The following is a 23,966-nucleotide window of genomic DNA, read 5'->3' on the forward strand; positions in this document are numbered from 1 at the left end:
CGACTCGTGCGACCCTAGAAAAAATTTAAAAAATAAGCACCACTAAAAAACGCCGCAAAAAACACCGCTAAATTTTGCGACATTTATGTAGAAAAATGCCGCTATAGAATATGACCTTGAGCGGTGCTTTTCTCACAAACGCCGTTAAAGAACATGACATTTAGCGTTGATTTTCCACAAATGACGCTATAGAACATGACCTTTAGCAGCATGTTTTGTAAAAAGCATCGCTAAAGAACATGACCTTTAAGGGAGTGGCACTTTCCCCACAGACGCCACTAAAGAACATGACATTTAGCGACGCTTTTACCAAAACCGCCGCTAAAGGTCATGTTCTTTAGCGGCATTTTTAGTAAAAGCGCCGCTAAAAATCATGTTTTTTTACTGCATTTGTTGAAAGCCGCCACTAATTAGCAAATTTTTAACAACCCATCTTCATTCATATAGAACCCCTATAATGTCAAATCCAACCAAAAACTACAAATCTAAATAATACTTCAAATCCAAAAGAAATATGCATATGATCTAAATTAATAAATGAAATGACAATATATTATATTCAAAAGTTATATTGTTAAAATATTCTTACTAAGATAGAATATATATACCTAATACAGCAAAATAGAACAAACACACATCAAACAATCACCTTTAACCATAGTAATAGTATATATATACCTAATACAGCAAAAGACCCAAATACAAACAAAAAAAATAATGATAGAATGCATACTTTAAGATCGGCAGTTAGCTCAAACAAGCGTCACTATGCATGAATTCAGCCCAAATTTTCTAAGACACCAGGAACATGAGACACCTAAGACAGTTGAGTGGATGTACTAGCAACAGACAAATTTTCTGTTCCAGGGGCACAACTAACTTCCGTTTGATTGTAATAATCATCCCATTGCTTGTAATGCTGCTGATAATGGAAAGAATTTGCACCTGCATTACCAGCGACATAAGCCCCACTTGAATCTTGAGTGTAGTTTGAATATCGATGAGTAGTATAATTTGAATAATTGCTCTCATTCTATGTGGTAGTCTGATGAGTGTAACTACTGCTTGGGCAACCTCCAGCTGTCTGATAATCACCAAGATTGTAGTAAGTGCTTGAATAACTTGTAGGCCTAGCATAAAACCCTGTATTCTGAAATGAGAAAATAGGCTGATATGGAGCACCTGTGTTTTGATATGCTCCTACTGGCTGAGTAAGAGGGGTTAGGTTGTTGCTGATAACCACTATAGTAACCTTGGTAACCTGCGCTCCCATGTGAATAGGTACCAGCAGAATTTGAGTATGAAGTATAGCCGCCATAGTCTAGTTGTGTATGTCTCTCCTAAGTTCGATGAAGTGGCAAGAGGTGTTGCATTAGACCCATCCTGAACGGTTCTCGAGGATGGCTCGCTGTGCTGCACATGGTGGTAAGTGGAATTTGAAAAACCTCCACTTTCTGCAGAGTGGTTTTCTACACTATACATGTTCCATGATGCAGCTTCTGAACCAGTTGTTGAGGGAACATATAAAAACGTTTGCCCTTGACTTGTATTAACAACATACCAATTCTGAGAAAAAGAAACAAAAGTTAATGAATAACATATTAAGGCAAGAACCAACCAAAATAATAGAATCAAATTCCAGTTATTATGAAAGTAGATAACTTATCTAAGATAAGGTTCTTCTAAACTCAAAATCCTAAACCAGATTAATAATAAAATATGCAATTAACTTGGATGTAGTATATAAAAGTAAAACCGAAAAAACTTTTTCTTCTTCAAAGAAAACTGTCGAAACCATTTTTATTTTTGGAAAAAAAACAAAAATTAGTTGTCGATAAAAATTTGGAGTCGCCACCAATATTTTATTAAAGTGTGATTAGGTCACCTAAAAACGACTTTGGTCTACGAATTTTAGAAAAACGGGTCCGCGAGTCGGTTACGTATGAGGAAGGATTTGCACCCTCATTACGCCCAAAATTTGGTACCTAATTAGTTAGTTAATGTCTTAATGTCGAAAATTTGAAAAATATAATCCTTAGCAAAACTTAAAAACGTTACGTATTAAGACCCTTATCATTTCAGAGGAAGAAAATGCCACACCCAATGCGTTAGGACACGACATTCTAATTTCCTCAAAAATGAATTAGGCCAAAATACCCGAGTAATAAAAAATTAAAAGAATATCCATTTATTCAAGATTTAAGAAATCGCGGCCCAATACGTTAGGGCACAATTCCTCCAAAATCCCAAACTCGGAATATTTCCTTTATTATTTTTTAGAAAAAATCTTCATTTCGAGAAATCAATGCGTCACGTCCAATACGTTAGGACACAACGTGTTGAATTCCCAATAATGAGTTCTTATTTTTTTAATTAAAGAGAAATGCTCGATTGTTAGATTTAACGAAGAAAATCGGAACCCAATACGTTAGGGCTCAAGTTCCTTGAAAATCCTAAATACAAGCATTATCTCAATTTTGAAAATTTTGAAATTGAGTAAAAAAAATGATATGATGCTACATTAAATATACAATGCAATAATAAATATTACGATGGCATAGAAATAATATGAATAAACAAAATCGATAACAATAATCCATGACATGCAAAGTATCAAATAAATGAACAAAATATAAATGAAAACATAAATCAATAAACAAATGAAGGACATAAAAAATAAAAAAAGTACAAAATATATACATTGAAATTATGAGGAATAAAAGACAAACATATGATTTACATATAAAATTTTGGATTATAGATTTATACAAACAAAATACATAAGAAAAATATATAAATATATATACATATAAAATATATTCATGCATTTACAAAAAAATGAAATATATAAGTATAATATAAAAACGTGGAAAATATTTATAATAAGCTTTGAATGGAGTATAAATATATGAGTACATATTACAAAAATGTATAAACATATAAAAATCATAGAATATGGTCAAATGTATAAATATTATGAAATATAAATGTGTATACATATATATATAAAACTATGAAAATAAAATAATAATAAAGTATGTATATAATATGTATATATATTAAAACGTTTAAAATATATATGTATAAATAAGTAAAAAAAATAATCGAAAAAAAAAAGTAAGCCACCTTTAAAAACTGCCAATCGTTCTCCCTTTTTTTTTCCTCCTTTTCTTTTTTTAAAATGAAGGGAGAGGCCTCTATTTATAGTTGAGCCTCCCCAAATCCAACGGTATAGATCAATTACATCAACGGCTAAGATTAAAGGGTATCTACAAATTAAATCTCTAAGATTACAAAATCATATCTTCTAAGATTGCATATCATATCCAAGATTGCATATATCATATCTAAGATTGCATATCATATCTAAGATCGCATATCCTTGAAGATTATGTTTTCATATGTGAGCCCGAGCTAAAATTGGGTATTACAAAAACATTGATGTAAACTCAAACCCAATTCACAATAAGAAAACTCGACTCCTAAAATATCACTGTAAGGTATCTAAACAACATAGAAACTTCAAACACAATTCATTACTCATTAAAAACAAATCCTTTCAGTTTAAGATTTCAACACTTCTATAATCCAACTGTAAACCGATCTAGTTCATAACAAGAAAATTCTGCCTAAAAAGAAAGCCTATGAAACACCCCATACCCGACCCGATCACTGGGTCTGAGTTACAGTGTGCTACATTCGTTGTCAAGGAAACTACAATAATTTTAGATACAATCACACGTCACAATCTGCATAAACTTACTTATGAGCATATAATAACACTATTAACCAAATTTAATATCTACTAATTTGATTCTCAAGTTCATATAAACATAAAGATATACTAACAGTGACTCAACTAGATAGGTACATGCCAACTAAAATAGTAAAAGTTTCACCAACTCAATGAGTGCAGTATTTTCTAATGGATGTTGAAAACAATAATTGTATATGATTGAACATAACTTGCACACGAAAAACAAACTGAACGTTGAGCAGCAACTTTATATTTATTCTTAGACAATAGTAGATTTAATTTTTAATTTCAATCATTAATTAAAACAAGTTGTTTTGAACAGCTTTTAATACATTTATTTGAACCACCTCATTATGCACAAAATGGACTGTCTGTTTATACACATCGAACAACATTATTGTTGACACCATTTTTTGGATGAAAACGGGGTCAACTTGGGTTTTGAAAAATGAAACGGGAGTCGCCACCAATCCTTTTTTATGAGGTGTGATTGGATCACCTCGAAAAATGGTTGTTTTTAATAAACGGTTTGATTTTATTAAAACAACAAGTTTGGTCCACAAAATTCAAAAAAACGGGTTCGGGAGTCGATTACGCACGAGGAAGGATTAGCACCCTCGATACGCCCAAAATTGGTACCTAGTTGATTACTTAATGTCTTAATGTCGAAAATTGAGAACTTTGAAGAATTTTAAAAATACGATTATTGTATTAAAACGTAAATTTTAGGGAAAAGTAGCATATTTTACGTTAATCGAGAAAAAGAATCGTATCCAGTGAGTTAGGACACAATGTCTCAAATTCTCGATACGCAAATAAAAATGATTATTTAAAATATAGTTAACTATCTTGGATTAAAAAAAGGGATCACGACCAGTAAGTTAGGGCACGATCCTTTTTTAATTCCCGATATCATTTAAAACTTGAGTTTGAAAAGATTCTTGCAATAAAGTTTAAAAGAATATTCAATTGTTTAAATCAAATGAAAAAAACGCAACCCAATACGTTAGGGCACAATTTCTCAAAATATTAAACATTGAATATTGCATTTATTTCGAAAAATCATCGTCTCGAGAAAACAACGTGTCACATCCAATGCGTTAGGACACAACGTATTGAATTCTCGATAACGAGCTTTTTATCATTTTTAAAAGAGTAATCTCGATTATTTAAATTCAACGAAGAAAATCGGAATCCAATACGTTAAGGCTCGATTCTCTCGAAGATCCAAAATACCGAATATTACTTATTTTTAAAATTTCTTTTTTGAAATCTAAATAAATAAAAAATGGGTGTAATGGAATGATGATAATAATAATACGAACAATAGCATTAAAGATAAGATAAAAAGACAAATTCATAATATACGAAACAAAAATACAAACCAATAATATTAAAACATAAAAATAAAGAAGCAATAATCATGAATAATAATAATAATAATAATAATAATAATAATAATAATAATAATAATAACAACGTAAATAAATGAATCAAGAAAAATGAATAAGATTATAACAATATAAAAAGATATATAAGTGCATATATGAAAATTAAAAGATATGTATATATATAAATTCAAGCATGTATATGTATTTATGAAAGTTAAAAAAATGTACATGAACATATAGACATGTGTATAAGTTAAAATGGGTATATATATATAGATGTACATGAATTAAAATATATGAATATATATATGTTTGTACATGTATGTAAAAATATGAGTCAAGAAATATATATATATTTATAACAAATAAAAATATATGCATATATATATAATAAAACTGGAAATCAAAAGAGTACATAGTAGTAATAATATAATATTAATGATGTTATGCAACGGTAGTAACAATATGAACTAATTTAGAAATAAAATAACAAGAATAACAAATGAAGGGTTAAGTTTAAACTTAAACGAAATTTGGGGCCAAAATCAAAGAAAACAAAACAAAAACGGGTTAAATCAGGTCGCACGGAAAAAGAGGAGGGCCAAATGGGAAATATTCCCATGTTGACTAAACGGTGCCGTTTCGGAGAAGTATGTGTGCATGGCCTATGGGTCAAATTGAAGCATAAACAAAATGTTATGGCCAAAATTAAATAAAAATTGAAAACTGCATTGAAAATGCTACAAAGTCAGAGGGGCCAATTGCGCAAATGACCCCATAACCAAAAACACGCAGATCCTTCCCTTAGGGTCGGGTCACCGCGCGGGTCAGGGCCGAAACGACGTCGTTTTGGCACCTGACCCCTAAGAGTAAAACGACGTCGTTTCATGTTTAGTATAAATATTAAAAAAAACCAAAACAACCAGTTTTTCATTTTCTTTAAAAAAACAGAGAGCAAGCTCTCTCCCTCTCTCGTTCTCTCCGGCCAAGGGGCCGGTCTAGGGCTCCGGCGAGCCTCCGCCGAAGCGCCACCGCGTGTGGCGGCCGGAGGCTCAAAATCGGACCTTTTTGGTCCCTTTTTGAAGCCTATCGCTTCTAGGCCACGGATCTGGGGCCGAAGCACGTGGAACAAAAGCCGAAGACCCGAGAATAGAGGGAAACTGCTCGCCTTCCTCCTCCTCCGGCGCGGCGCAGGTAGGGTGTTTTCTTTCTCTTTTTTTTTTTTATTTTTGTGCTCAAAGAAAATAGAAGAAATAAACTTGTAAGAAAAAAAACAGTAAGCAAAAGAAAAGAGAAAAGAAAATTCAGCAGATGGTTCAACCTTTTTCTTTTTTATTTCTTTTTTTTCTGTAATAATAAGGGCCGAACCCCTTTACATGATGTTTGAACGGCTTTTTATAGCCATTATTTACAAGTTTTTTTTCTTTTTTACTCCATTTTTACTTTTTTATGTTGAGTGTTAGGTAGAGCAGGTGAGGACGACGCGGTGGTGGCAGCTGCTAATGATGCGACAAGCGTGCGGCGCGGGTCAGAGGCAGATGAGGGTGCGGCGCTAGGGTAGTGGCAGAGACTAGGGTTCTGAAACCCTAGTTTCCATTGAGTTTGGATCCTGTTATGTGGGTTATTGGGCCGGTTTTAATTGGGGAGAAGGTTTGGGTTAAGTTTGTTTTAATTTTGGGTCTGGTTTGGTTTGATGAGGCCCGGGCTAAATTTGGGCTGTACAATTGTTATGTAATAAAAAAACAAGTCAACATTAACGCCACATATAACATCTAATTGCACAGCTTAATATACTCAATACATTAGCATAAATAACATCCCATTGAACAATGAATTTAACACATTCGAATAGATCAATTTTAAGCTCACTAACGGTTAATTTAGCATGTGAACAACATATACATGTTTTGCATTTACAGCATGGTTTAATCAACTTTAAGCAGGAAATTAAATGCTGCGAATTTCCAGCATTCAAGATCATATATGGACAACATTAATATGAGATTTTCGAGCACCTTAAAGACACATTTGGAAAATTTGAAGAACCATTCGAACAGCCACATTCGTACATCTTAAAGACAACTAAATTTTGTCTTGTTTTGGACAACCTTACGGGTCAGCAAGGAATCTATAAAACTACGCCTAACATGTTAATTTCATCATGCATTGAACAACAATAAACAACCATTAGGCATTATATTAAATCAACTCTTTAACACATTCGAACAACTTAAAATATATTGTTGACACCATTATTTTGATAAAACGGGGTCGACTTTGATTTTGAAAACGAAAACGAAAAAGAAAAATGGGAGTCGCTGCCGATCCTTTTTAATAAGGTGTGATTAGATCACCTCGAAAAGTGATTGTTTTTAATAAACGATTTGATTTTATTAAAACAATTATTTTGGTCCACAAAATTCAAAAAAATAGGTTCAGGAGTCGGTTACATACGAGGAAGGATTAGCACCCTCGTAATGCTCAAAAATTGGTACCTAGTTGATTAATTAATGTTTTAATGTCGAAAATTAAAAAATTCAAAGAGACTTAAAGTACGATCCTTAAAAAAAATCGAATGACATGGATTGAGATTTAAGAGAATATTTGCCTATTTGGTCAAACGGGAAATCGAAACCCAGCACATTAGCGCACACTTCCTCGAATTTCTAAACACAAAATATTGCCTTACTTTGAAATTTTAAAAGGATATTTGGCTATTTGGTCGAACGAGAAAAATCAAAACCCAGCACATTAGGGCACGTTTTCTCGAATTTCTAAACGCAAAATATTGCCTTACTTTGAAATTTTAAAAGAATATTTAGCTATTTGATCAAATGAAAAAATCGAAACCCAGCACATTAGGGCACATTTTCTCGAATTTTCAAACGCAAAATATTGCCTTACTTTGAAATTTTAAAAGAATATTTAGCTATTTAGTCAAATGAAAAAATCGAAACCTAGCACATTAGGGCACGGTTTCTCGAATTTCCAAATGCAAAATATTCCCTTACTTTGAAATTTTAAAAGGATATTTAGCTATTTGGTTGAACAAAAAAATCGGAACCCAACACATTAGGGCACGTTTTCTCGAATTTCCAAACGCAAAATATTACCTTATTTAGAAAAATTTTCCTTTTTTGAAGTAAGGTGTTAATATGCATAATGTAATAATAAATATGATAATATGAACAAAAATAATATGAGCAAAAACGAATAAGAATAAAAAAAGAAAAAATCATTCATGTATATACAATAACAAGTAAATAAAACTAAAACATTAAAAAAATAAACATATAAATAAATAAATAAATAAATGATCATCAAGTAAAACAATAATAACAATAAAGAAACTAGATAAAAAATATAAAATATAAAAATAGATATGTACACATAAGGGAAATATATATATGTATGTATATACATAAAATTATGAAAATATGAAAAATATATATTTTTTAAAATTATTAAATATAAAAGTTTATGAAGTATGTATATACATGTATATGTATATATAAAATTATGAAAAATATATAAGTATTTATATATATTTGTAAAAAAAATGTATATAGATGTATTTATATATATGTATTCGTGAAAGAAAAAAAATGTATATGGATATATATAGATATATATATAAAAATTATAAAACATATAAAAAAATGAGTATGTATGTATATATTAAATAAGCTATACAATATATACGTGTACATATATATAAGTAATTATATAATAATATAACATAATAATAAGACACATTGATTTTAATAACAAAATCAGCAAAATAACAAAAAAATGCTAAATTAAATTTTAAAACAAAGTTCGGCGCCAAACCTATAAATAAATAAAAGAGGCGGGACTTCGTTGAACGCGCAAATAACATAGAGGAACTAGAAGGGCAATTTTCCCTTTAACTCTAAAACGGTGTTGTTCGAATAGGACTAAATTGAAATCAAAAATAAACTAAAGGGGCAAATTTAAAAATACAAAAAAAACTGATTGAGAAAGCATTAAAAGGCGAAGGGGTTAAAAGTGAAATTTACCCCTCCGTATAAAAACACGCAGATCCTAGAGCAGGCGGGTCGAGTCGGTCCAATCCAGGTCAAAACGACGTCATTTTTGGTGTTTTGGAGCTAAGCCAAAACGGCGCCGTTTCGCAATGGTATAAATATTAGTGTTTTGAGAAAAAAATCATTTAAACACTTAAGAAGGAAAAAATACAAAAGAAAGGGTTTTTCCTCTGAACTAAGTCCAGATTTCGACCAAGGCCCGCCGCACCGGCATCGCGCAGGCACCTCGTCGACCACCGTGTACGGTGGCTGAAATTTTCAAAAAAGGTATTTTTTATAATTTTTTACGAATACAAGTTGTTCCTTAAAAAAAGAATAAAGAAAATAAAGATAAAAATAAATGAGTATAAAAAGAAAAGAAATGCAAAAATGAAAATCACCTTGGAGTGAATCTATTTGTTTGTTTTTGAATCTGATTTGCATTTTTCTTGCTAAAGTGTTCCTACAAAATCTATATAAAAAAAAGAACCCCCCAAATTACAGAAAAAATTGGCTTTTTATAGCCGATTCTCCGCATGTCCTTCTTTGCTCTATTGCCTTCTTTTATTACTTGCAAGTGACTGATGCGACAAGTGGGCAAGTGGTGGCAGATAATATGAAAATGGCAGTGGGTCGGTGGCGACTCCGCTGGGGATACAAAATAAAAGAGTCAAGCCATGAGTTGATTATTTTTTGTCAAAAATTAAAAACTTAGTTTAAATGTATGATCCTTTCGTTGCATTTTATCGATCTTTATTACAATTTTCATCGTTGAGGTTTATAATTGATGTGTTAGTTTAAGTTTTGGTATCTTTCTGCATTGCATTGCATGACCATTTGTCACACCCTTTTAAGTGGGAGTGAGAAGCTAATCCTTCGTGAGGTTTTCACCTCCATGCAGGATAGTGGATCGCTTTCGGGATACATCCGTACTTATCTCTTCGTAAGATTTTCATCTCCGTGCAGCCATAGGGAAATGTATTCCCCTGAACCAAACTCGGTCCGTATAAGCCTATAATGGGTGAGGATTGAAGAATCTGCTGGTTCGAGTACCTTTCCTTTAAAACCAAACCACATGTAGTGAGCCCTAAGAGCCCACCCTAGGTAGAGCCACTTCAAACCCTTAGTGGTTACCTCAATAGGTACTCTATTTTTCTTATTTGCTTTTGCTTTGTACTAACCCGTTTCGTTTTCATCATAAGAAAGAGGTGTTGATTCATGTTCATTTCATACATTTGAATTACATGACATCATGTGCATTAAGGACCATTAAAAGACCCTAATTGAGTAAAATTATTTCAGTTAATCTAGAAACCAAAAAGAATCCACCAACCAAATATTACTACGGTACTCACCGTACAACAAAAGCAATGGATTTGAGGTTAGAAAGATTGGAACAATTGCAAAAAGAGATACAAGATCAGATGCAGGAACGACTGGATAAAATCCAACAAGACATTCAAGAGTCTCAAAGAACTATGATGAGTCAATTGTCGCAGTTATTGGTTAGAGGGAATGATAAAAGAAAAAGCATTTTAGTTTATTCTGGGGTTGATCATGAGGGCCCTGTTTATCCTTCAGGTTTCACCCCGACGAGTACCCCGGCGCAATCAGAGATGTGCCCGCAAAGAATACTTGTCACTATCAGACCTCAATATCAGGCTGGTGTCTCGGCATCAATGAACTTTCAAACAGGCTTAGGTTCCAATCCGGAGGACAATCCAACCAATCCTGTAGTTCCTGATCTAAATGAAATAGAAAAAGTAAGTGGAACAGCCAAAACAACTTGAAGATCGGTACAAGTGGTTGGAGGAAAAACTTAAAGCAATGGAAATTGCTGACTACCATTACGGGGTTGACGCTAGGGATCTAAGTTTGGTCCCAGATTTAATACTGCCACCAAAATTTAATACTCCAGAATTTGAAAAGTACAATGAGACTAATTCTCCTGAAGCTCACATCAAGATGCTCTGTCGAATAATGACAGGATACGTTAATAACGATCAATTGTTAATTCATTGCTTCCAAGATAGTTTGGTCGGGTCGGTTGCCAAATGGTACAACCAGTTGAGCCGTGCTAACATCCACTCATGAAAGGACTTGGCACAGGCTTTTATGAAACAATATAGTTATGTAAAAGACATGACACCTGACAGAATTACACTGCAGAATATGGAAAAGAAGCCAAGTGAGAGCTTCAGACAATATGCCCAAAGATGGAAAGAGGTTGCGACACAAGTTCAGCCACCTCTTTTGGAGAAAGAAACCACAATGCTTTTCATCAACGCTCTGAAAGCACCGTTCATTAACCACGTGTTAGGAAGTGCTACCATTAGCTTCTCAGATGTAGTGATGTCTGGTGAGATGATTGAAAATGTAATAAGAAGTGGGAAGATAGATGCGTGAAAAGGCGTCAAGAGATCAACCCTAAAGAACAAGGAAAATGAGATGAATAACACGAGTACATATAACAAGGGTTATTCAAAATCAATTACGGTGAATCAGTTAAGAAAAATGGTCGCTAACCAACAAGGTTCATCAAGATAAGAATCTGGAACAAGACAAAACACTGAGAAGTTTCAGTTCACGCCAATTCTGATGTCGTATAAGGAGCTATATCAAAGCTTATTCAATGCGCACATTGTTGCCCCTTTTTACTCAAAACCCCCACAACCTCCGTACCCCAAATGGTACGACGCGAATGCACAATGCGATTATCATGCGAGAATTACGGGACATTCTATAAAAAATTACATTTCCTTTAAAAAAGTGGTTGAAAGGCTTATCAGCATGCGCGTTGTCAAAATTGATGATTCCTCCAGTGTAGAAAATTCGCTACCCAATCATGACTGATAATGGAGTGAATACAATGCATGAAGAAGTTAAGAAATGTTCACATCAATGTTGTTTGTGAAAAAACTACTGAAGAATGAACATTGTTAGATATTCGCCTTTATAAACCTGAGAGTATTCTAAATAATGGGACTGCAAAAGAGACCCTGTAGTATTTAGAGCCTACTTAGAGTAATATTCAAAACACACTTGTTGCTTTCAGCTTAAAGGCAACAAGAACTCTTTTGTGAAATAGGCTCATGTCTGAACGTCATTATTTTAATGAAATATATCTTTGCAATCATTTTTTAGCCAATATTCTTTCATTCTTTATTAATAATTTTTTTATTCTTTCATACTTTCTTCCAAATTATTTTTTCATTCATTCATAATCATACTGTACAGATAATTATTCTTAAATTCATACATTCCTTGTACTTACAATAGGTCCTTAGATATCAACGACATGAGTGACACTGCTACAGACTTAGAATCTCCTTTTAAGCAAGACATGTGTTTAGAGGGATCTCATGACGTTCAGACATGAGCCTATTTCACAAAAGAGTTCTTGTTGCCTCTAGGCTGAAAGCAACAAGTATGTTCTGAATATTACTCCAAGTAAGCTTTAAATACTACAGGGTCTCTTCTGCTGTCTCATTATTTAGAACACTCTTAGGTTTATAAGGGCGAATATCTAATAAGGTCTCTTCTTCAGTAGCTTTTTCACAAATAACATTGATATGAATATTTCTTAACTTCTTTATGCATTGTATTCTCTCCATTATCAGTCATGATTGGGTAGCATATTTTCTGCACTGGAGGAAACCACTTTTTTAAAGGCAACGCAATTTTCTATGGAATGCCCCGTAATTCTCGCATAATAATCGCATTATGCATTCGCGTCGTACCATTTGGGGTACGGAGGTTGTGGGGGTTTTGAGTAAAAAGGGGCAACAATGTGCTCATTGAATAAGATTTGATATAGCTCATTATACGACATCAGAATTGGCATGAACTGAAGCTTCTCAGTGTTTTGTCTTGTTCCAGATTCTTGTCTTAATGAACCTTATTGGTTAGCGACCATTTTTTTACCGATTCATCGTAATTGATTTTGAATAACCCTTTTTATATATACTCATGTTGTTCACCTCATTTTCCTTATTCTTTAGGGTTAATCTCTTGACGCCTTCTCCCGCATCTATCTTCCCACTTCTTATTGCATTTTTAATCATCTCACCAGATATAACTACATCTGAGAAGCTCATGGTAGCACTTCCTAACATGTGGTTAATGAACGGTGCTTTTAGAGTGTTGATGAAAAGTATCGTGGTTTTTTTCTCCAAAAGAGGTGGCTGAACTTGTGTCGCAACCTCTCTTCATCTTTGGGCATATTGTTTAAAGCTCTCACTTGGCTTTTTTTTTCATATTCTGCAGTGTAATTCTGTCAAGTATCATGTCTTTTACATGGCTGCATTGCTTCATAAAAGCCTGTGCCAAGTCCTTCCATTAGTGGATGTCAGCACGGCTCAACTGGCTGTACCATTTGGCAGTCGACCTGACCAAACTATCTTAGAAGCAATGAATTAACAATTGACCGTTATTAACGTATCCTATCATTCTTTGGCAGAACATCGTGATGTGAGCTTCAAGAAAACTAGTCTCATTATACTTTTCAAATTCTGGAGTCTTGAATTTTAGTGGGAGGATTAAATTTGGGACCAAACTCAGATCCCTAGCGTCAACCCCGTGATGGTAGTCAGTAATTTCTATTGCTCTAAGTTTTTCCTCCAACTACTTGTACCGATCTTCGAGTTGTTTTGGCAGTTCCACTCTTGCTTTTTCTATTTCATCTAGATCAGAAACTACATGATTGGTTGGATTGTTCACAGGATTGAAACTTGAGCCTGTTTGAAAGTTCATTAGTGCCGAGACACCAGCCTGATATTGAGGTCTGATAGTGACAGGTATTCTTTGCGGGCACATCTCTGGTTGCACCGGGGTACTTGTCGGGGTTTCAGGGCCCTTATTATCAACCCCAGAATCAACTACAGGGCTTTTTCCTTTATCATTCCCTCTAGCCAATAACTGCGACAATTGACTCATCATACTTCTTTGAGACTCTTGAATGTCTTGTTGGATTTTATCCGTTCCTGCATCTGATCTTACATCTCATTTTTGCAATTGTTCCAATCTTTCTAACCTCTGATCCATTGCTTTTGTTGTGCGGCGGGTACCGTAGTGATATTTGGTTGGTGGATTCTTGTTGGTTTCCAGATTAACTGAAATAATTTTACAAAATTAGGATCTTTTAATGGTCATTAATGCACATGATGTCATGTAATGCAAATGTATGAAATGAATGCAAAAACGAGACATTGATTCTTGGTTTAATTCTTATTAGAACAACTTTACTAAAAAAATAAATCTCTTTACATAAAACGGATGCATGTATGGCCTCGCCCTCATACTCCAAGAAACATCGATTTTTCCCTTTGTCCGGATGTTTAAGATAAATCTCACAAATTTTCAATGGATGCCACTACTAGCTCTTTCTTGCCTAATCTTGGTTGCAATCCATCGTTTGCCCATCCTCGTAATGCTCACCAATTTCTTTAAGGAAGTCAGAATATCGATGACTCAAATAATTAGCTTGAATCCTTGGGCCACGAAATAAAGTCATGTACTCTTCCATCGTCCTTCTTTTGCTGTGTTTCTTAGGGATATATTCGGGCAGCCGTATTGTAATCCACTTTATCAAGAAACCCATTTTCTTATGATAAGCTCTCTATTTAGCAACTTAACGTGAATCAACACCTCTTTTTTATGATGAAAATTCAATACAATCATAAACAAAACAAAACGAAACGGGTTAGTACAAAGCAAAAGCAAACAAGAAAAATAGAATACCTATTCAAGTAACCACTAAGGGTTTGAAATGGCTCTACCTAGGGTGGGCTCTTAGGGCTCACTACATGTGATTTGGTTCTAAAGCAAAAGTATCCAAACCAGCAGATTCCTCGATCCTCACCCATTATAAGCTTATACGGACCGAGTTCAGTTCAGGGGAATACATTTTCATATGGCTGCACGGAGATAAAAATCTCACGAAAATATAGGTACAGATGTATCCCGAAAGTAATTCACTATCCTGCACGAAGGTGAAAACCTTACGAAGGACTAACTTCTCACTCCCACTTAAAAGGGTGTGACCAATGATCATGCAATGTAATGCAAAAAGATACCAAAACTTAAACTAACACAGCAATTATAAACCCCAACGATGAAAATTATAATAAAGATCGATGATATGTAATGAAAAGATCATACATTTAAACCAAGTTTTTAATTTTCGACATTAAAACATTAATTAATCAACTAGGTACCAATTTTTGGGCGTTACGAGGGTGCTAATCCTTCCTCGTATGTAACCGACTCCCGAACATATTTTTCCGAATTTCGTGGAACAAAATCGTTGTTTTAATAAAATTAAATCGTTTATTAAAAACAACCACTTTTCTAGGTGATCCAATCACACCTAATTAAAAAGGATTTGTGGCGACTCCTGTTTTTCGTTTTCGTTTTTAAAATCCAAGTCGACCCCGTTTTATCAAAAAAATGGTGTCAACATACATCATTTGAATATCATAAATCACAACTTTCAGACACCATAATTGCAGCATTTAACACCTAAACTTTTAGCTTATTAACATCTTAAATTCATATCCATTTGGACATCATTAGTTAACATTTAACAATTTAGTTTCACATTGTTCAGACCATTTTAATTTCCTGGTCACTTGGATGATCTTTAATTATTATTTGGACAACAATAAACAACCATCGATCAGACCACCTAAATTGATAAGAAATTAGACAGCATGCATGCAAACTGCATGCTTCAACAGCTCCCTCGACAACTAGAAATTTCACTCAAATTTCAGTTAATTCCATCATTCGTACCAGCATAAAGATGCAACAAAACAACCAATGAAGAAAAGGTAAAGAACTCAGTATCATTTATTTAATTAATTAATTAACATATGCAATTGTTGCATTTTTAGCAAGTTGAAAACATCTTTAAACAAGGAAATTAAATGCTGAAAGTCTAACATTTGGACAGAGGCCAAAATTGGCATTTAACTTCTCATAATTCCCATTTATTTCAATCAGTAGCAGTCCATCTCCTCAACAAATTTAAGTATATTCAGTTCAACAATTTCATACTTAAAATTGAGAATTCTTAACAACGGTCATCAAAAATTAACTCAACATTTAATCTCTTTAGTTTTTCTTTTATCCTGAATAGCACATACATTAATTTCAAACAAAAGGTATAAGAATTTAGGAGAATACCAAGCTCCAAACGAGCCGTTGATCAAGTCTGTCAAGCTAAATTCATTTATCCAAAAAAAACAATATTTAGTTATCCAAATACCAGCTTCAGACATGATAATTTGCAGCATTTAAATGCCTAAAGTTTCAGCAGTCAGATAACATGGTTTACAACATATAACACTTTAGAGCATGTTTGGTTGGGTGTAATGGCATAGCCATTACATCCCTATTACATGGGCCTCACCTATTCATATGTTTGGTTGGGTGTAATGCTCTATTACATCCCTATTACATTACATATTTATTACTGCTATTACACCGACTTCTATTCCCTGCCCAAAGTTCAGTTTAGCTTCCATTTAGCCATCTTGATTTTTATGCCCTGTTTTACCCTCTCATTTTCCCAAGCCGAAAGCCACTTCCAGAACTCTCCCTCCCAACATCATTTTAAGTTGCCAGCAAAGTCACCTCCACCGCTTTCGTTTCACTTTCACCTCCACCACCACCGCTCCCTATTTTACGGGATTTTGTCGACCAAAAATAGACTTGTGTTCTTCAAATGCAGTGAGTAGGGAAGTCTCTTGTATCAATCCTAAGTATCTCCAAATAAACCCTCAACAAAACCTTTCCGATTCAATCAAGGTAAACATTGTCTGCCCTAACATTTTTATGTTTCTTTCAACGTGTTTTCCCTTTTATGTTTAATGTTTATGATGAAAGATTCAACATTTCTAGAAATTGAATCATGCATTCACCTTTAGTGGCATCTAAGGTTTCTGAAAACTAGGGCTTAAATCCCAATTTCAACGATGAAAGATTGCACTTTTTCGAAGTTATAATTCAACTCAGAAAAAAATTAGAAGTTTGAATCCCAATTTTCGTGATCAAATATTTAATATATTCATAAAATAAAACTTTAATTCATTTGATAAAGAATTAGAAGTTGTAATGGCTGCGAATGAGTTACAGGGGAGTTCTTCAAGTACGGTTAAGAGGAAATCTTCGAAGGGTAAAGGGAAAGCTGTTGTTTCTGGTTCTGAAAATAGGTTTGAGATTTTGAATGATGAATGTGAATTGGAACAGATTGATCAAGGTCAACTGGGAGACGATTTAGTTAATCCTTTTTTTGGAATGTAAGGGGTTTTAACAATTCCCTCAAATAGATTAGTGTTATGAATAGAATGAAGGAGTTGAGAGTTGTAGTTTGTTTGATTAAAACTAGAGTAAAGGAAAATAATGTGACTGTTATTGGAAAAGTGGTTTCAGGGTTGGAGGGGCATTAACAACTACAATGATGCTGAGAATGGAAGATTATGGTTTTTATGGATGGACTTTTTTGGAGGTTACAGAGGTTGTTAACACAAATCAGACTATCACATGCATGATTAAAAGCTCTAATCAATTCTGGTATGTTTCTAAGGTTTATGGAAGTACTGATGGTTGTGAAAGGAAGAGGTTATGGACTCATTTGGAGACTAAGCACAATGTTGGTGCTTCTCCTTAGTTAGTAGCTGGGCATTTCAACGTGATTGCCAATCCTCAAGAGAGCTCGGATATTTCAGGAATTTATAATTAAAGTACTGACATTAAAGAGATAGAAGTTGCTTGGAAGAGCTTGAGTTAGATGATTATATGTTTAGTGGGCCACTTTTCACTTAGACTAACAATCAACAGCAGAGCTTCTTGGCAAGGAAACTTGACAGAGTGCTTGTTAATTCTGCTTGGTTGCAGATACCAAATTACATTGTTGAATTTCTTGCGCCAGGTGTATCTGACCACTGTTGTTCATTTTTGAATTGGACAAGCTTAGTCACTCACCTCCTAAGCCTCTTTGATTCTTCAACTTTTGGTCAGCATCCTGATTTCCTAAGCATTGTTAAGAATTCATGGCAGCAACATGTTTAGGGAGATCCTATGGTATCTTCGTTTCTCAATCTCAAGAGGCTGAAAAATGAGCTTAGGAAATTTTACTTGAAGTGTTACAGAGATATTACTGGAAAGGATCAAAAAAAAAAGAAAGGAGTTGGAGGAGATACAACTAGCAACCCTGTCTGGTAGTGTCAATGATAAATTGGAGATACAAATTTATTTTCTTTGTTTTTGCTACCTCTCAGGCAACAGCTGTTTACAAGGTGTCATCTATTGCGGCACAGCATGGTGTGCCTGTTATTGCTGACGGTGGCATTTCAAACTCTGGACGTATTGTCAAGGCTTTGGTTTTAGGGGCATCTACTGTGATGATGGGAAGCTTTTTAGCCGAAAGCACCGAGGCTCCTGGAGCTTACGAGTATAAGGTATGATACTGCTTTTGTTTTCTGTAACTTTAGGCATTATAGTATAAATTATGGTGCACTGCTCACCAGACAGGAGTTAGTGGGAGTCTGATTCTTACATATGCGAGTCTTATCCAATGACAACTTTTCTTCTTTACTTTTGGTTCTTCTTTCATTGCCTTATGTAGTGTTATTGCTTTAGTCATCACTTGTTTCGCATATAACACACACTCTTTTCTACAAACACAAACACAAAGAAACATATATATATGCATTTCACATTTAATTTAAATCAATCCTTTTCTGCAAACCCTCATGTTTTGTTTTTATTAGAATGGTCAACGTGTCAAAAAATATCGTGGCATGGGCTCCCTAGAAGCAATGACTAAGGGAAGTGATCAAAGATGTTTGGGTGATACCGCGAAGTTGAAGATCGCACAAGGGGTTGTTGGAGCAGTCGCGGATAAAGGCTCTGTACTAAAATTTATACCTTACACAATGCAAGCAGTCAAGCAAGGATTCCAAGATCTCGGTGCTTCCTCTCTACCGTCTGCACATGAACACTTGAGATCAGGCACACTGAGGTTTGAGGTATGATTAATCTCCTTTATAAGATCCCATGTCTTTTTTTTTTCTAGTTTGTGATTTGATTATTGTTGCTTATGGTACACTATCATGTTGTCCTGAACCTGGAACAGGTTCGAACCGGTGCAGCACAAGCTGAAGGTGGAGTGCATGGTTTGGTTTCTTATGAAAAGAAGTCGTTTTGAGATTTTCCCGCAATTGTGCCATGTTGTTGATGGCATTCTGGTTTTCCATCTAACGTTTATAGAAACTTGGTTGATATGTTACCCTTTTGGGGCTAAGGTTGTTTATATGTACACATTTATTAGTATTGCTTTGAGTTAATTTTTATGAAATTCTTAAACTACTATTAATAATATGACTTTTAATATGTTTTTTTATGGGATAATATAATTTTTGGCCTTGAATTTGGCAACTAGGTTGGTTTCAGTACCTATAATTTTTTTTTGTTAACTTTGGTACTTGAATCTATTTTGATTATTGAACTTGAAAAATATAAACGTTTAATCAGATTTTTTAAGATTATTTTAAATTATTGCTTAAAAATTTAAAAATTTATATGAACTTTCAGGTAAAAAAGTGGTATAATTTTAGAGTGTCACATTCAATATTTTAATAATCAAATCCGCGATAGAATATGTCGAATATGTCAAAACAACTGTAGGTTCTTGTTTGGGAAAATGTTGGCAAAAATTATATTATTATTTTTAATTATTAGAGAAAGTTGAATTATTTGAGTTTAATCGGATGAGCCTCCTTTCCATCAGATATTTTTAGTTTATTCAATCATGCTCAAATGGAAATTTTTGATTTTTTTCTTAAAAACTAAATATGTAAAACGTTAAACTTAAGCATTTTCGGTTAACACTTGAATTCAATCTTTAATATAAAGAAGTTTTAAAGGATATTTTTATTAACATTTATGTATTTTATAATTCTCAAGTTATTTATTACTGCTAATATTTTTTTATTATAGAATAATTAAATTATTTGTTCCACTAATGATATTTTAGCACATTAAAATATGTATTGCAGTTTAAAAATAATAAAGTAGATTATAAATTATATTTAATAATTATTATTTTAAATTATATTTTATAGTATTATATATTATGATTTTAGTAAATTCATATAAGAATATTTAATATTAAGAATTTTATTAATTATATTAAATAATAATTATTAAAAATTATATTTTATAGTATTATATATTATGATTTTAGTAATTTCATATAATAATATTTAATACTAAAAATTTTATTAAATTATATATTTTTGTTAAATTATATTTAATAATAATTATTTTAAATTATATTTTATAGTACTATATATTATGATTTTAGTAAATTTATATATTTTATTAAATTATATATTATTATTAAATTATATTTAATAATAATTATGTTAAAATATGATTAAATTATTTATTATTTATTATTTATATTAATAATCTTATTAAAATTTAATAACAATAACAATAATCATCTACCAACCAAAAATTCTGCTAAAGGTATTCTAGTCATTTTTGTTTTTTTCCTTATGCCATACATTACACCTCTATTCCATTCAATCAAACACAAGAATACCATTACGCCTATATTCCATTCCATTCAACCAAACAAAAGAATTACCTATTACGCCTCTATTCCATTTCAACGAACCAAACGTGTTGTAAGTTTCCAGCTTTCAAACTTAATAAATTTCAGCATTTGAACATCATCTATTTACCATTCAGACATCATAATTTACAGTATATAGCACTCCAAATTTCTAGATTCCAAACATAACAAATTTCAGCATTTATTCAATAGCATATGCAAACTTTAAAAATTTCAACTGACCGTTTTCACACATCATAAAGTTCATTCATTTGCACCAAGTTAATTACCGATAAATTAACTCAATACTGCAATATTTAATCATCAATGTAATAGCCACAAACATCGGTTTTTTTTTTTTTTTTTGCATTTCTCTAGCTAGCAGCAATTTAAATTTCATACAATTTAATTCCTTACTTCTCTTCGACATATATAGCCTTTTTTTTTTCTAGCTTCAACATTAATGTTAAAACATTACAAAACCTGATTTTTTTTACAGCATTATGATCATGTCGAACAGCATGCATGTTAAATTCAACCATCATTTTATTGTGCTTATTTCACCACAATGCAATATACATGCAAGCCGAACAGTAACTCCACTTAAACAATATCATTAAATTCTCTTTATCAATCGACTAGCCAAGGTATAGTCCCAATAAACTTCCAGCCAAAATCAACAATTTTTAAGTAAATGAATGCACAAAAATTTTAAAGATTTGGATTCAAGAACTCACCAAAAATCATTCAATTTGGTAGCTAACTAATAAACTCATTCCTTCCCTCATCTATAGTTGCTATACTTCCCGTCCTTGGTCATGGTATTTGTTTGATATATAAAAGGCATTTTATGTGTGAAAAGAGGAAACCTTAAAACTGATAAAGTCCAACAAACTAAGAATAGAAGCATGCATCAGTTTGTAATCTAAGGAATCCTACAGCTAACAACTTCCAAAAAAGAGCTCTCAAATCATTATTATTACATTTCAATCATAATGGTTGTTCAAACAACTTCCAAAAAAGAGCTCTCAAATCATTATTATTACATTTCAATCATAATGGTTGTTCAAACAACTTCCAAAAAAGAGCTCTCAAATCATTATTATTATGACTAGTCTACTATTTAGCTCCCAAAGTCTAAGCACAACTAATCAATGAAGTTTTGTCACTTTTTGACAGTGACACGATGCAACAGACTGGTATGAATATAAGAATAAGTTAAAATACACAAGATACTGCAAAATATACTAGATGAGCACACAAAGATGATTAATACTGACCACATAAATTGCAGATAAACTTCATTCCCTAATCAATGAACTTCATGAAAGGATTTATGTAACCTTTGCAACGGGAACATCGAACATGACCACTTTCCCCAAAATCCAAAACCTATGGTAAGAAATGTTCAAAATATGACAAGCAGATCAAATTACAAAATCCATTTAAGAACCCGACAGATTGCATAACAAGCTAGAAGAACAAATACAGCTGGCATTACTTGAATAGGGTCCTCTGACGGATGAGGAAGAGCCATTGGTTGAACTAACAAAGCCAACTGCATAGACGATGTTGTCAAAAGGTCGGCTGTGCAAGGGATCTATTAAATGGAAAGAACAATCGATAAGCACTCAAAACATCACAAAGATTACTGGTGGTGAAACTGCAGTGCAAACAGACAGATGAACCAAAGACAGCAAAGAGAGAACAAAAAGTAACCCAAATTCCTCGTAGTTGCGTGAACAATGTGTCCTTTTTCCAGGAGCCTCTTGACAAGCGAAGAACCTAGGTAAGCGGCAGCACCCAAATTAAAAAAAACATTTGAACTACCCAAATTAAAATTTCTAAAATTTTAACACGATTGAAAACTAAAGGAAGTAAATTTTAACAAACCCAAACAAAAAAAAAACATCAAAAACCTCACATACTTTCTAAGACTGAGTTCGCTGCTGGGTAGTGTGGCTAGGCGTCGGAAAACTGGGTAAACTGTTGCTCGGTTACAGCCTCTGAGGAAAGGGGGCAAAAGTGGGTGTTTAGGGTTTCGGGAAATCAAAGAACAGACTGAGAAATAAAATAGAAGAACAAGTTGAGAGGAATTTCGGGTATAAAATAGAAGAACAGGTTGAGAAAGGCTGAGAAAGAAAAGGAAATTGGGAAAGAAAAGGAATCGGGGGAGAGAAATAAAACGGCGTCTTTTCAGTAAAATTAAAAATTAGCGCCTCCCTTATCTTTTGCGGTGATTATAAAAAAAACGCCACTAATGATATATTTGCGGCATTTTCGGTCTAAATGTCACTAAAAATATCACTAAAAGCTTATTTTATTGTAGTGACATTGTCCTCAATGTACAAACAGATAGGTACAGGATAAGCAAATTTTCATAAGGGAGGGAGAAAACTAAAATTGCTTTGAATTTGGATGAATTCGCAGGAATAGTGAAAATCGAAATCGTAAACGATTCTAAATAAAGTACATGTTACTGAACAAACTAATAAGAAAATAGAAAAAAAAATAAGATATAGAGATTACAAACTAGAAAAAAACAATTGAAAAAGTATAACAAAAAATGCATAATAAAATAAAATAAAATATATAAATCCAAAATCGGCTTCTACGGTGTTTTTCGAGTTGTTTTCTTGACTATTCTATGACGGCTCACTCCTATCTTCTTATTTTTGTCATATATAGTTCTCAAAATGCCCAAAAACCTAAAAATTACGTTTCCCGACAATTCAGAGTTCAAATTTGCTAAATTGACATGGTCTGCCACATAGTCATGTGACGGCCCGTGTGGCTCACACGGCCATGTGGAATGGTCCAGCTCGTGTGGCTCCTGTAATTCGCTCCGATTTTTAGGTTTAACATGTTGACACATATAGCCCATGCATGTCGACATGTACCCTACTCTAGATTTAACACGTGTTCATACAATGTTAATTCGGCTATAAGATGATGCGAACCTACATCGTGCAGTCTCATAGAATTATATGATGTGGGTTCGCCTATATGATGGTGCGAACCTACATCATGTGGTCTCATAGAATTATACGATGTAAATGTAACACCCCTAACCCGTGTCTGTCGTCGGATTAGGGTTACGAGGCTTTACCGATCAAAATACAACTCAGAACAGGCATTCATTTCAATTC

At 33.2% G+C, this 23,966-nt stretch overlaps 1 protein-coding gene and 1 long non-coding RNA gene across 4 annotated transcripts; one reads left to right on the forward strand and one right to left on the reverse strand.

Annotated features, from left to right (window-relative positions):
* Positions 1-9,541: 9,541 nt before the first annotated feature.
* LOC107910401 (uncharacterized) lies at positions 9,542-23,711 on the reverse strand. 3 transcript variants are annotated; one of them, XR_005910194.1, is made up of 5 exons: positions 22,746-23,711; positions 22,537-22,602; positions 22,319-22,417; positions 22,098-22,209; positions 9,542-9,842 (listed from the first exon to the last, which is right to left on the reverse strand). It is a non-coding gene; the product is annotated as an uncharacterized lncRNA (long non-coding RNA). The 3 variants fall into 3 exon arrangements; XR_001687629.2 differs by lacking the exon at positions 9,542-9,842 and adding an exon at positions 18,889-19,184; XR_001687628.2 differs by lacking the exon at positions 9,542-9,842 and having other exon boundaries at positions 21,767-22,209.
* On the forward strand, positions 18,998-19,607 carry LOC107910402 (inosine-5'-monophosphate dehydrogenase 2-like). Its single transcript, XM_041088433.1, has 2 exons — positions 18,998-19,225; positions 19,333-19,607. The coding sequence occupies exons 1-2, from the start codon at positions 18,998-19,000 to the stop codon at positions 19,402-19,404; spliced, it is 300 nt and encodes a 99-aa protein (XP_040944367.1). The 3' UTR covers positions 19,405-19,607.
* Positions 23,712-23,966: the final 255 nt, after the last annotated feature.

Source organism: Gossypium hirsutum, chromosome D02 (assembly GCF_007990345.1).
Source record: "Gossypium hirsutum isolate 1008001.06 chromosome D02, Gossypium_hirsutum_v2.1, whole genome shotgun sequence".
Classification (NCBI taxonomy): domain Eukaryota; kingdom Viridiplantae; phylum Streptophyta; class Magnoliopsida; order Malvales; family Malvaceae; genus Gossypium; species Gossypium hirsutum.

What these genes read in the sequence shown, in the direction of transcription:
- LOC107910402 (XM_041088433.1), top strand. Translation starts at nt 18,998, where the DNA reads ATGGGCTCCCTAGAAGCAATGACTAAGGGAAGTGATCAAAGATGTTTG. An exon ending in CAGGCACACTGAGGTTTGAG is followed by an intron (nt 19,226 to 19,332) that starts GTATGATTAATC and finishes AACCTGGAACAG; the next exon opens with GTTCGAACCGGTGCAGCACA.